This window comes from Hippocampus guttulatus, chromosome 9 (assembly GCF_054856545.1).
Source record: "Hippocampus guttulatus isolate MCC_2025c chromosome 9, RoL_Hgut_1.0, whole genome shotgun sequence".
NCBI lineage: Eukaryota > Metazoa > Chordata > Actinopteri > Syngnathiformes > Syngnathidae > Hippocampus > Hippocampus guttulatus.
Window position 1 is genome coordinate 1381903 of NC_141269.1, and position 13248 is coordinate 1395150.

A 13248-nucleotide genomic window follows, 5' to 3' on the forward strand; every position below is an offset into this window, starting at 1 on the left:
TCGGTATGGAAATAAATTCCTACTCACACCCACTCCAAAATCTGAATTTGCTATACTTGACGGCTATGCAACAGTAATCTGTGAAGATTTGGAATTTCACAACCCGTCTCCACAAGCCACCTTACCCAAACGTGTTGCACATGAAGGAGGTAAGCTGCGCTTTCACGTCTCTCCAACTCCTACAATGGTGAGCTGCTCTGCGTCCATCATCGAGGAGCAACCCAAAAAACAAAAAACATCGGAGCGGCTAAACCCCCCGTGCTCCCTGTGTGGTCTTCATCGTCTCCCCATCTCCTTTCATCTCTGCAGGTGGTGTCCATGGGCCTGTACCTGGGCGAGACGGCCTACCTGCGGAGCAGCTGGAACATTCTGGACGGCTTCCTGGTCTTTGTCTCGCTCATCGACATCGTGGTGTCCATGGCGGGTGGCGCCAAAATCCTCGGCGTTCTCCGCGTTCTCAGGCTCTTGCGGACATTGCGACCCCTCAGGTTGGTTGCGGGCGTGCTGGGGGTGCGGGGGGGACTACAACCTCCCGGGTGTCTGTCTTTCGCCAAAGGTTTTCTTGCTCTGGCAGGGTCATCAGCAGAGCTCCGGGTCTGAAACTGGTGGTGGAGACCCTCATCACCTCCCTCAAGCCCATCGGCAATATTGTCCTCATCTGCTGTGCCTTCTTCATCATCTTTGGTATTCTCGGCGTTCAGGTAAAGGGGATGCTGTTAAAAAATTTGTGGTAGGCTTTGGAGATAGAGTTGGGGTCAGTGTTTCCGAGTCCCAATTTCACAGAATTCCATCGGCAATTTTGCTTACAACGAACAACTTTAGAACGTAAATTTCACATTACAACGACCAGATTTTTGCCACAAAAGAGTGAAAAGGCCTCCGTGACTACAAACGCGTGAAGCGAACTGCCGCCACGACCTTGCTTATGAACAAAAAAGACGCGGGATACCCCTCTTTTACCTAGATCTATATAAAGGGCTGTTGGCCAGCCCTACCCCCCAAAATTTCTCAACGACCTTTAACACAGAGCTGATGAAATGAACTCAACAAAACATCCATCCATCCATTTTCCGATCCGCTTTATCCTCCCAAGGGTCGCTGGAGCCTTTCCCAGCCGTCTTGGGGCAGTAGGCGGGGGACACCCTGAACCGGTTGCCAGCCAACCGCAGGGCACACGCAGAGACAAACAACCATCCACGCTCACACTCACACCGTGGGACAATTTTGAGTGTTCCATTCCCCTGCCGTGAATGTTTTTGGAATGTGGGAGGAAACCAGAGTACCCGGAGAAAAGACACGCAGGCCCGGGGAGAACACGCAAGCTCCATATAGGAAGACCGGAGCCGGGATCGAACCCACGACCTCTGCACTGTGAGGTTGACGCGCTAACCACTGGACCACCGGGCGGCCCCTCGACAAAACAATCAATGTCTAATTGTTTTCTGGACTGACTTGGTCATGTTTCAAAAAGTCGACCAATTTTAAAGTGGCCCTTTCACCCTACCATTTTTTTGGTATGCGTCCCGAAAAAAATTGACAAATTTGCCCCCCCACCCCAACCTTGGTGTTGCACACCTTAACAAACATCTCCGTTTCGTCACTGCGTAGTTGCTTTTCTTCTGCGGCATCCGCCAAAAGCCTCCGATTATTCTCAGCGTTGCCATCAAGCTCCACTCGTGAATGGCAATTTTCTTCACGAGGGAAAAGCAGGCTGTCAACAACTCGCCCTGTCAACACTCGTTTCATGTGTGCACTGGAGTTGCATCGCGTGCTAATTATGGAAGCCCTTCAGAAAGGCATATCGCAACAACAAGTGCCTTGATGGCGATACTGTACTTTGGTGTGTGTCTGCGTGCGTGCCGCAGCTGTTCAAAGGCAAGTTCTACTACTGTGCCGGGCTCGACGTGAAGAACATCACCAACAAGTCCGACTGCTTGGCCGCCAACTACCGATGGGTGCATCACAAATATAACTTTGACAATCTCGGTCAGGTAACAAAGCTCCCCCGAAGCCATTTGTTGAGTACTTCTTCAGCCTAATATGTTTTGTTTTTTTGCGGAACCTCCCAAAGGCTCTGATGTCCTTGTTTGTGCTGGCCTCCAAAGACGGCTGGGTGAACATCATGTATCACGGACTGGATGCGGTGGGCATCGACCAGCAGGTAGCGCACGTCCGCCATGGAATTGAATATTTTGCCACTGTAGCTGCTGTCAAAAGTAGGCTCCAAAGATTGACCAACCAGGCACTTGGCTGCATGTGTATATTTTCCCCCCACTATACAACCATTTTTCTCCATTATTTGGAGGAAGAAGCGGGATTCAGAGGATTGACAATCAGGACGTCGGCTTTGTGGGACTTGGCGGGAAATTTCACAATTATTTTATTGAGCGACACAAGAATTTCAGTCAATCGAAAGAGATATCCCACCACAGTTGGTGTCAGAAGTGGGATCTTGACACTACTGGTGTTTGTAATACCAGCTAGCGCCTTAGACCTTGTCTACCACATTTGGCATCAGAAGTGGGATCCGAAAGTCTTAACCATCCAAACATAGCAAATAGGACGGGATCCGTATATGCCCTGTGTGATGTCAGAAGTACGATCGTAGAAGATTATCATAATAATCCATTTTATCTGTGTAGCACTTCAAAAACACTCAAAGGGAAGACAATTCAAATAACAAGAAAGAACGACAAATTAAACATTGAATGAAATCAAGAAGACAATCGTAATATCAAAAAGCATATGAGTGCAGGATATGATATCAAGTTAGTCAGAAGACCTTTTCTACTATGCGGCCGTATTCTCATGACAGTTGGTGTCAGAAGTGGGATCCACGGGACTGCCGCATATGCTGGCTCACTTACTAGATACACGGCAGGATCAGACCCAGACTCACATCATTTGGTGTCAGAAAAGGGATCTAATGAACACTGTAAACAATTCAGTGTTTATAAAGCTATAAAGTTTGTCCAGGCTAGAGAGTATAACATGCAACCTTACTGTCACAACAGATGGTTTCAGAAGTGGGATCCAAATGAACTTGACAAAGTCTTTCTAAATTTGCACCGCATTCATTTTTATTTTTTGTGTGCCCTCAACTCGAGTGTCGACTGGTTTTTTTTTTGGTTTGTTTGTTTAGTTTTTTTGCCCGGCACATTGTGTTGCCCGCAGGCGCATACGCTCGATGTGTAAAAAGTCAGCTGATGTGAACAGATTTTCCCTCGCACTTGCTTTCATTTCAAGGCCATTAAGTAATCGACTACAGGGAGACTTTCTCCTGTCTTCCGGATGATTCCGTCAGGCCGCCACAGGGAAGGGGAAAAAAAAAGAAGAAGAGAGACTAATCCAAATTTAGCTTTCAGCCATTTCTCACATAATTCCAGAGCTGCTGCTTTTTTGTGACACTTGAGCCGCGATTGTTGTTTGGTAATGGCGGCGAGTAATAATTTTGACCTGCTCCTTTTCCAATTTTCTGGATGTATTATACACTCATAATTTCTATATTTATACAGATTTTTTTGGGGGGGTGTGGGGGTGCTGAGCTGGCTGCTTGGCTTTAAATAATTGGCCAACATTTCTGTAGAAGCCAGACAGTGATCTGCCTTTCAAAAAGAGGAAATGTGGGATAGGTTATTGTACAGCATACTTAAAAGAAAAAAAGGTGGTGTTCCAGGTACACTCACACGTTAGGAGGAACACCTGCGTGGTCTGATCTGATTTATTATATCATTAAAAAATGTTTGGGATTTTAAAAATGTTTTTTAATGTGGGGGAGGGGAGGGAGTTAGCAATTGATGCTAATACCTGCGCTAAAGTGCTCGGAGTTTACAGTTAACGATCAGTGTGTTAGCGCTTGTTCATGTTTAGCGGTTGATATTAGTGCTAACTATTGACTAACTATTGTGTGGGATTGCATTGGCAGCTACGATTAGTGCTCGTGTTAAGGTTTGGGGTTCGAGTTTCATAACGGTCATGAACATTCTTAACTGTCAAACTACTGTAAAAAGAAGTTGGCTGATAACCGAGGCTAGCATATGTAACTTAACCTTGTTCCCCCACTCGTGATTGTCCCCACTTCCAGCCGGCGATCAACAACAACCCGTGGATGCTTCTCTACTTCATCTCGTTCCTGCTCATCGTCAGCTTCTTTGTGCTCAACATGTTTGTGGGCGTGGTGGTGGAGAACTTCCACAAGTGTCGGCAACACCAGGAGGTGGAGGAGGCCCGGCGGCGCGAGGAGAAGCGCCAGCGACGCATGGAGAAGAAGAGGCGAAGTAAGAAAACACAGGGGGGGGGGCAAAAAAAGCCAAATGCTACGCTAATAGCGTCCCCATTTTCCCGTGGTTTTTAAAGTCAACAAACACACACAAATATGAGGATTCTTGTGGTCTGATTCCTAAATACTGTCTCGTTGGCTGCCTTGACGAAAGTAAACAATGATGTCCTGGCCCTGTCAAATGCTGCCTGAATGAAAAATGGAAAAGGTGGGAATTCCAGGCCAAAAGACAACAAAGCATTTCTGTGCAACGTTGAAAAGGATGAGAGAAAAGCGTGAATGCAAAGAGTCAAACAACACGCTCAATGCTATGTATGCTCTGCTCATGTTATGCTAATAGTCATCGCGCTGCCATTTTGGATGATGATAAATTATTGAACTTTTCCCCCTCCTCGAACAAAATGAACGATAACATCGTGGGCAAAGAAAAGAAAAGTCATGGCGTTTCTGAATGTGCTGAAAACAGCCAAGTCAGACATTTCAGTCACAAAACTGTAAAAGAGCGTTCACTATCGGGATTGAACTTTTCAACAATTTTCTCCTGTCTTTGTCATGAATTCATTGCACTTTGCATGCAGCGGTGGTTGTTTTCAAGTGCTCTCGAAATGCAGTTGCGTTGAGTTGATAAGGAATCCCGAGAGCTCAGTGTAGTATATTTGCGATTTCCCAGTCTCCTATGTACTCATGTGCAGAGGCCCAGAAGCTTCCTTACTACGCCTCCTACGGCCCGGCGCGACTGGCCATCCACACCTTGTGCACCAGCCACTATCTGGACTTGGTCATCACCTTCATCATCTGCATCAACGTTATCACCATGTCACTTGAGCATTACAGCCAGCCTCAGGTGAGACATCACATACACACGACGTCACGGATTTCAAATGATGTTATATCCTTTTCATTATTTTGATTGTTATTATTATTGATTCAAATTAAACAGAAGACAAAGAACAGTTAAATACGCCGCTGATTTCAAAAGGCGTTCCGTCTCGTTTGTCTTAGTCCCTAGAGACGGCGCTAAAGTATTGCAACTACTTCTTTACATCCACCTTCGTCATCGAAGCGACTCTGAAGCTGGTGGCCTTCGGGTTTCGGCGTTTCTTCAAGGACAGGTATGAGACGAGGGCCAGAATGTTTGGAAAACTCACTTGAGTAGACCCAAAAAAAGAAGAAAAAAAAGGCTGAAAAAATCATGCCGGAAAAAAACAAAGAAAATTGCTTGCTCGTTTGCAGACGTCTTTCAGAGACAAACTTGTCCTAAATCGTCTGAAGAAAAATTCTGCGCACAAAGCCAGTTTCACAGAGCGTCATGAAATTTGATAGGCTCGTCTATCATAGGCAGTCCCACAAAAATAGTTTCAAGAAGTAGAAAAAACACATGAAATGCTCTTTTTCAGAGGTAGTTCAAAGACAAACTTGTCCTAGATTGTTTGAGAAAAATTCATCCAACAAAGCTGGTTTGACAAATTTGATATTTGAATTTAAATATTGTCTATTATGGGCAGCCTCCCCCCCCCCAAAAAAACAAACAAACAAACACTGGAATACAGTTTTTGTTTGGGGCAGCCGTTTCCGAAATATTGCCAGGGTCCTCAAAGATTTTTTGACTGCGATCAAATTTTCATCACTAATATACTAGACAGATGGAGGATGCTAAATGCGGAAGAATTGGAGATTTAGTCAGTGTGAGTGTGGGCAGAAGTTTGATGACTTGCCATAAAATAATGAAGAAAAAAAAATGACCATGAAAATTGAAAGACAGTTGTCATGTTATGTTTTCACACTCCTATCGTCCACAGACTCACAAAAAAGTCTCAGAAACTCATGCCTGAAAAGAAACAGAATGCCCACCATTTTCTTTTAAAAATTTTGAACCTGACAAATAAGGGCACCACAAGATTGCGGCGATTTTTTGCGTTCGTCATTGAGTGTGGGCAGAACATGCTGATGAAAAGCAAAAAAACTCTAATCCTCGCCCCCCCCCCCCCGACTTTTGCGGGGGTGCTCGCTGCTTTCATAATTTTGCATTTGTTTTTCATATTCAGAGATGGATGGTTAAAGGCCACGTTTGTCCTTGTGTGAATAATCTATTTGGACCAAAAATGTCTTCTTCAGTCAGGGAACAAACTGGTGGTGACATTTGTGATTTTTTTTTTTGTCCAGGAATAATATATATTTTGACACCCACGCTAAAGCTGTGCAGGTCCCAAAAAAAAAAAAATAGAATTGAATAGATATCAATATCAGCAGAGTCTCCTTACGTCCAGCGCAGCCACCGCGAGGAGCAGCTGCCGCTGTATATTACTTCGGCAGTTCCCACTGAGGAAATATTTATTATTCCATCTGCTGCTCCATTTTTATAAAGGTGGATGCACCGAGGGAAGCTTTTTACTTCCTTGTCTGCTCCCCTTTGTATCCATCTGTGACGATACCTTTTTTTTTTTTTTTTTTTTTTTTTAAATTTTATGTGGCATTCGTGTCCTGTTTTCTACTGGTTTGTGTGAGTTCTCTGGATTGGAGGGTGTTTACATCACGTGTCTGCACTACTTTTGCTCCTCGCCAGGGATAACATCTTGTCAGAGGAAACCTTTACTCCATTTCATGATTTAGCAGGGAATTGAGTTTCCCCGAAAGGAAGGTCGTTTTTTTTTTTTAATTGCTTTTTCACTTCTCGCTCGATGCTACACCTGATCTCTGGCCGATTGGGCCGCGCTTTGCTCACGCAGGCCCTTTCACACTGCCTGTTAATGACATCTTTCTCTATACAATGCCTTCCAGAATTATTGGCACCCCTCGAGATGATGTGTTTATTAGCTTCGAATATATATACAGTATATAGGTTCTTTTACATATTATAAGACCAGAAAAAAAATCCACATGCAATTCAATTATGACATCTTACCCAGGAGTCCCAATAACGGAGGGCACGACCATTATTCCCCAAGCAGGAAATAAAGAAGAAGACCAATCGCAAAAGAAGGATTAAGTAGTCTACAAAGGGGTCATAACTGTCTTGAAGCTTGTGTCAAATGTCAGTTTTAATATACGCTGCTGGCCACTGAAACATGGATGACGGGCCGCAAATGGCCCCGGGGCCATATTTTGGACAGTTTAATTTGCAACGTAACTTCCCGAACCCATTTTAAAAGTAATCTCTTTGGAGGAAGAAGTAAATTGACAAGTAGGTAAAAGGTCCGAGGTCCTGGACGGAAACGACGGCCACCGACGTAAAATATTCATGAGAGGGGGGTGGGGTGGGGGGGGGGGGGAATCGGCCCGCAGGTGCGATGCCAGTGGTGGGAGAATCATGCAAATGATGCCTGAAGTTAGCATTAATATTCATTGGGGAATTAACATAATAGAGAGCGCTCCTCAGCCTCGAACCTTGATGACAATCGCAATTCACTCGCTGCGACTTCTGCCGACGGTGACAAGCGTGTGCGCGTGCGCAGGTGGAACCAGTTGGACCTGGCCATTGTGTTGCTGTCTGTGATGGGCATCACGTTGGAGGAGATTGAGATCAACGCCTCGCTACCCATCAATCCGACCATCATCAGGATCATGAGGGTGCTCAGGATAGCGAGAGGTACGCGCACTTCCCTCGTGGCGTCACTGTCCAAACTAACCCCCCCGACCCTACGCCACGAAAACTGAGCCGAACCCAATGGCACACCACGTTGAGTTCTTGTCACCATGGCGATATCAGGCCTCTTCAAACTCTCCTTTTTTCTTGCTTCGGAACATTCCTTTGCTCACGGCATCTGAGCAAAGTGACCTGGAAGTATGCAAGAAAAGGTCATTGCAAATCCCAAATTGCCTCAGAAGGACGTCTCAGTGCAACTTGTAACCCAGCTTTAGCCCAGGAATACTCCTGACCGACCTTCACCGGGGCAGAAGAGATACATTGCCCGTAATTGTTTACGGCAGCGATATTGAAACGAAAACCGTGCCACCGATTTAAGTTGACGGACTCTAAATTGCTGCTAAATGGAAAGCTGGATCTCTCCTTGATCCGGGGACACTTTCCAAATAAGGCGCGATGACGCTTAGACCCGTATCTCACTGCGCGGCGAAAGTCAGTGAGATACCACCTCCAGCAGATTTGACTTTCCGAGGAGGGTATTAGTTCCACACACGCAACGTCCTTGCACAACAAAACAGTTTTCACTAAATTTGGATTAGCTTGCCACAAGTCGGTCCCCAACCAGAGTTTCTCATTTTCCCTGAACGCAAGCATTGCCGTCGTGCTGCCATGAAAGCCTCCGTTAATTTACGTTTTTTTGGAGGTTGTCTTTGAACGCCTCTCGAGCCGAACGCGGAAGAGCAAGGGGGCACGTTGTCTGAGAGTTTTAAAGAATGAATAAAGTGTGCATTTAAAAAAACAAACAAACAACAACAACAACAACACTGCAGCACTTTTTGTCGCGGAGCTGCAACACTTAGTTTAGCTTAGCAATCCTCCTTCCTGGGCAATCGGCCCCCGTCAGGGACTTGCCCCCCCCCCCCCCCCCCTCCCGGGTCCCACACCCGGTACGACTCTCGCTGGTGCCCCGCGAGGTTCACACTCAGTGCGGGCCCCGGAAGGGCCCTTGCCTGATTTTTGTTTAAGGAGGGTTGTGGGGCGGCTACTCCCACCTCCCTCCGTTCCAGCGGGGTGAGCCCTGGGCGCCTCACCTTCCGGTGAGGCCCCACCTCCTCCCCCGCCGGCTGGTGGGCATTTAGCCGCAACTGGGGCCCAAGAGCCCCGGCGTTCCCCCCTCGCGCCACTTGGAGGCATCCCACCACGCGAGGTAGCTTAGCAATCAGCATGGCTTCTCCATCTTTCCTCATCATCCCTTCATGAGAACCATACTTGTCCGAAGTGTGTCTTATTGTTGTGTCATGATTACTGACTTAGCAGGGAGCCCTTTATCATATTTAGCTGCACTAGTAGTCAGCCAAAGCTTATTGCTAGCTAGCTGTGCAAGTGGCACCAAGTTAGCATGAATCCACAATTGGCATCCCGGCTCTCTGGGCGCCATCAGATAAAAGCTAATTACGGCAATCGCGCTTTATCCAGCCTCTCCCGAGACCCATCCCACCCGCGACCTTTGGCAATGAGCGCAGAACCGGGCCCGCGGCCGCCACGCGCTAATGGAGTGGCAGCTGGCGGTAATTAACGAGCGAGCATCGGTGGCGGTTTGATGGCTAGTTGCACCAGCTCGTGGTTTTATCACCCGCGCTAATGTTTAGCGTCTGTCTGGGTCTGCGGGGAATCGTGTTAGCACGTTCACCCGTTAGCTCCTTCTCCGAACAACTGATCCTGTTTTTTGTTTTTTGTTTATATTAAAAAGAAAAGTTAGGTGATGCTAAATTTCCCGCTTGCCTGGAATGAGTATTAGAGGAACGTTGAAAAGAAAAAAAAAAAGAATTGGATGAGTAGAAAATGTCGGTTGTATATTTTTCGAGGAGTTGTTAATATTATGAAAGTAATTTATTAAATTATGACCTTGATTGAAAGTTGCATTTTAAAAATGCCAACAAATTCTCTTTTCCTTGACTGTTATCGGGAAAAAAAATGAATGACTGCATTTTCATGAAAAAAACCCCCCAAACACTCCTCCATATGCTTTCAAAGCCTTTCAGTCAAATGTAAACAACCACGTCAAGCAGGCAAACACAGCTGATTAGCGCGCGAAATTTTTCCACAAACAGTGATTGCATGGATGAAATCCCATCTTTGGAGTTGTAAAAAAAAAAAAAAAAAAAAGGGTTTCACCAGATACTCTTCAACTCTGGCCCGTCTCCCAGGAGGCTTTGAATGTTTGCCTTCCCGCCAACCATCGGTAGCTTTTGGAAATTGGGCCTGCGGGAATTGGAGAGTGTCCATCTATTGATCACTTGTAATCTCTCTCTCCTTTCCCGGTTGCTCTTTATCACTCCTGTCTCTGATCTTCCACTTATTTTTCTAAGTGTGTGTGTGTGTGTGTGTGTGTGTGTGTGTTCTTTCTTTGCAGTCTTGAAGTTGCTTAAAATGGCAACTGGGATGAGAGCTTTACTGGACACTGTCGTTCAAGCTCTGCCTCAGGTGAGGCCACACACACACACACAAATTATTTTATTTTATTTATTTATTTTTTTTACACTTTCGAAGGTGACAAACCCTGGCAAAATTGTTGGCTCTCAAGAAATATTCTCACCAGGGTCTAGCGAGGGAAGTAGATTCAAGATGTCCATTTGTCATATGCACAAGTAACAACATCTGAAGCACACAAATTCTTACTTTTCTCCTGGCTGTTAAGACAGAAAATAGGATGTTGAAACTTTGACTTTTCCTGGGGAAAAAAACAACTTTTGTTCTCGGAATGTGGAGTATTTTTGTTTTGTTTTGTTTTTTAAAGGGAAATTACAATTTTCAACACCAAATATGATTGTGATTTTTATGCGTCAGGTGGGAAATCTTGGCCTGCTCTTCATGCTGCTCTTCTTCATCTACGCTGCTCTTGGTGTGGAGCTCTTCGGAGAGCTGGGTAAGAAGTCGCACGCCAACTACTGGTGTTGCGAATACTTCAATACAAATTCAGCCACGGAAAACTAAGAATGGGCTAATTCCGTTTTTTGTCATTAGAGTTAGCCCACTCTTCTTCGCGGTGGCTCTGCAATAGTCAAAGAATGTTTTTTTTTGTCCCCCCCCCCCCCCCCCTCACTCCGCCAAAATTCATCAGTGTGCAACTTCGACTATCCATGCGAGGGCATGAGCCGTCACGCCACCTTTGAGAATTTTGGAATGGCGTTCCTCACGCTCTTCCAGGTCTCCACGGGCGACAACTGGAACGGCATCATGAAGGTCAGCATTGTCTGTCGTCGACGCTTACGAAAGCCGACGCGGTCGACTCTTTCGCTGAATTAATTGCTGTGCGCTTCTCTGCGTCCCCAGGACACCCTCCGCGAGTGCCCCCCGGGGCGTGCGGGCAGCGACTACGGCTGCCACGCGGGCCTCCAGTTCATCTCGCCGTTGTACTTTGTGTCCTTCGTGTTGACGGCTCAGTTTGTCCTCATTAACGTGGTGGTCGCCGTTCTCATGAAGCACCTGGATGACTCCAACAAGGAAGCGCAGGAGGACGCCGAGATGGATGCCGAGATTGAGCTGGAGCTGGCCCAGAGCGGCCTGTGCTGCGTGACGGGAGGCGTCGGGGCCATCGCCGGGGCAACCGGCGTGGGTGTGGCCGCGGGGGCGGAGGTGGCGGGCGCCGTCGGGGCACGGAGCGGAGCTTTGATGGCGCCGCCAAAGGAGGGCGGAGGCGCTGTCGAGGTTCCTCAGGAGGCACGCGCGAACCACAGATGTCGACTTTATTCTCCTGCTCAGGTGAAAATGTTCGATTTGATGATTTGGATTTGAAGCCGCGAGCGATTTGTGGATCTGTCACACGAGTTTAAATTAGTTTAACCGATTTGAGTTCCTGCTCTGACACCCCCCCCCACACACACACACACACACCCCCCCAATCCAGGGCCACAAATGAAAATGTTCCTGTTTTCTGGTGTGCGTCTGTGTTCAAGGAGAGCCAGTGGCTGGATAGCGTGTCTCTGCTTATCAAAGACTCAATGGAAGGTGACATGATTGACAACCTCTCCGGCTCAGTCTTCCATCATTACTCCCCCGTTTGTAAGGACTGTGACGGACACGCGCGGGAGGTACACACACACACACACACACACACACACGCACATAAACACGTATTGGGGGTTGGGGGCTGACTCAGTCGGGGGTCTCAGGTCCGTCTGGCGGAGGTGGAGCGGACCTCACTGATGTCGGACAAATCGTCATCGCCGGCGCTGCCCGATGATCTGAGCCTGGATGAACACGCCAGCGACCAGATGCTGATCGGAGGAAACCAAGTACGCACATGCGCGCGCACGCATGAGCAGTGGTCTCCATCTTCATGTTCTTTCCTCTCCTCTAGGGCGGCAGCAGCGGTGACTCCCACAGTTCAGGTGAGTTGCCCACCGAGGGGCAATACGAGGGGCTCCCTCGTTCAGCTGCTTCCAGAGGAGAAGAAAACGAGGAGGCGCTCCGCCAGCTCTTTGAGGCCAGCGTCCGTCCTGGCTCGCGTCTGCCCTCCGCGGAACCGCAAAGCCCAACGCGTTGCGCAGGTACCAACGGCACCTGCAACCTTTCTGTCGTTAGAACATTAGACCTGTCAAATATGACATCATATCATCATAATAATAATCCGTCCGTTTTATATCGTGCTCTTCTGAACACGATATCGATTTGAAGCAACCAAACGGCAAAATGCGCATCACACGAATTTTCGCCACGCACAAGCCGAAATGATAAAACATCAACTTCCAAAAAAATGTGGAACACCGAAACCACCAAATTGCGAAAAAAGGTGAACCGACCAAACGCGAAATAGAAAAACCTGAAACGGCCAAACGCCGACCACCAAATTGAGAAACGGAACAAAATTTGGAACGGCAAATGTTGAAGCCGCTAAACGGAAAAATGTGATGCGACCGCTGTCCAAACCTGACGCGGCCGACTCAAAGTGAGACGACGACACTCGATTGTGTTTCGCAGATGAGCGCCTGGATGGAGGCCTCAGGTCTTCGCCGCTCTTCCACCTCCCGGCTGACTTCTTTCACCCCGCCGCCAACCCCGCAGACGGTCCTCCGTCCCGGCCGGCCTCCTGGGCGACCCTACGCTCACCCGGAGCCAACAACGGGGCGCCGCACTCGCGGGTATTAAGACCGGATGAATGGATTGACGAGTGTGTTCACGGATGGATGGATGAGGAGCTGCCATCTGCATCAATTTGTCAAACTATTGGAGACAACGTGGATGCTTAAGAGGCCTTTTCCGGGGTCAAAATTGCACAAAGTTGTGCAGCGCGTGTTTATCCAGGTGAGAATTTACACTTGGCTGGAGTCCTGGGTGGAACTGACTCTTTTTTGGGTTTCAATTCAGCCCCCAAAACCAGTTTCAG

The 13248-nt window shown here is 47.5% G+C and overlaps 1 protein-coding gene across 3 annotated transcripts in view; it reads left to right on the forward strand.

Moving 5' to 3' along the window:
* Positions 1-13248, forward strand: part of cacna1ib (calcium voltage-gated channel subunit alpha1 Ib) — a 77209-nt gene that overhangs the window by 59477 nt on the left and 4484 nt on the right. For all 3 annotated transcript variants that reach the window (XM_086119982.1, XM_086119980.1, XM_086119981.1), the window contains 16 exons: positions 310-488; positions 575-701; positions 1866-1991; positions 2072-2161; positions 4085-4277; positions 4972-5123; positions 5282-5391; positions 7732-7865; positions 10276-10346; positions 10710-10788; positions 10984-11105; positions 11196-11624; positions 11819-11953; positions 12035-12157; positions 12223-12412; positions 12843-13003. In XM_086119982.1, the coding sequence (XP_085976108.1) occupies positions 310-488; positions 575-701; positions 1866-1991; positions 2072-2161; positions 4085-4277; positions 4972-5123; positions 5282-5391; positions 7732-7865; positions 10276-10346; positions 10710-10788; positions 10984-11105; positions 11196-11624; positions 11819-11953; positions 12035-12157; positions 12223-12412; positions 12843-13003 (2421 nt within the window). The remainder of the gene's footprint in view (positions 1-309; positions 489-574; positions 702-1865; positions 1992-2071; positions 2162-4084; positions 4278-4971; positions 5124-5281; positions 5392-7731; positions 7866-10275; positions 10347-10709; positions 10789-10983; positions 11106-11195; positions 11625-11818; positions 11954-12034; positions 12158-12222; positions 12413-12842; positions 13004-13248) is intronic.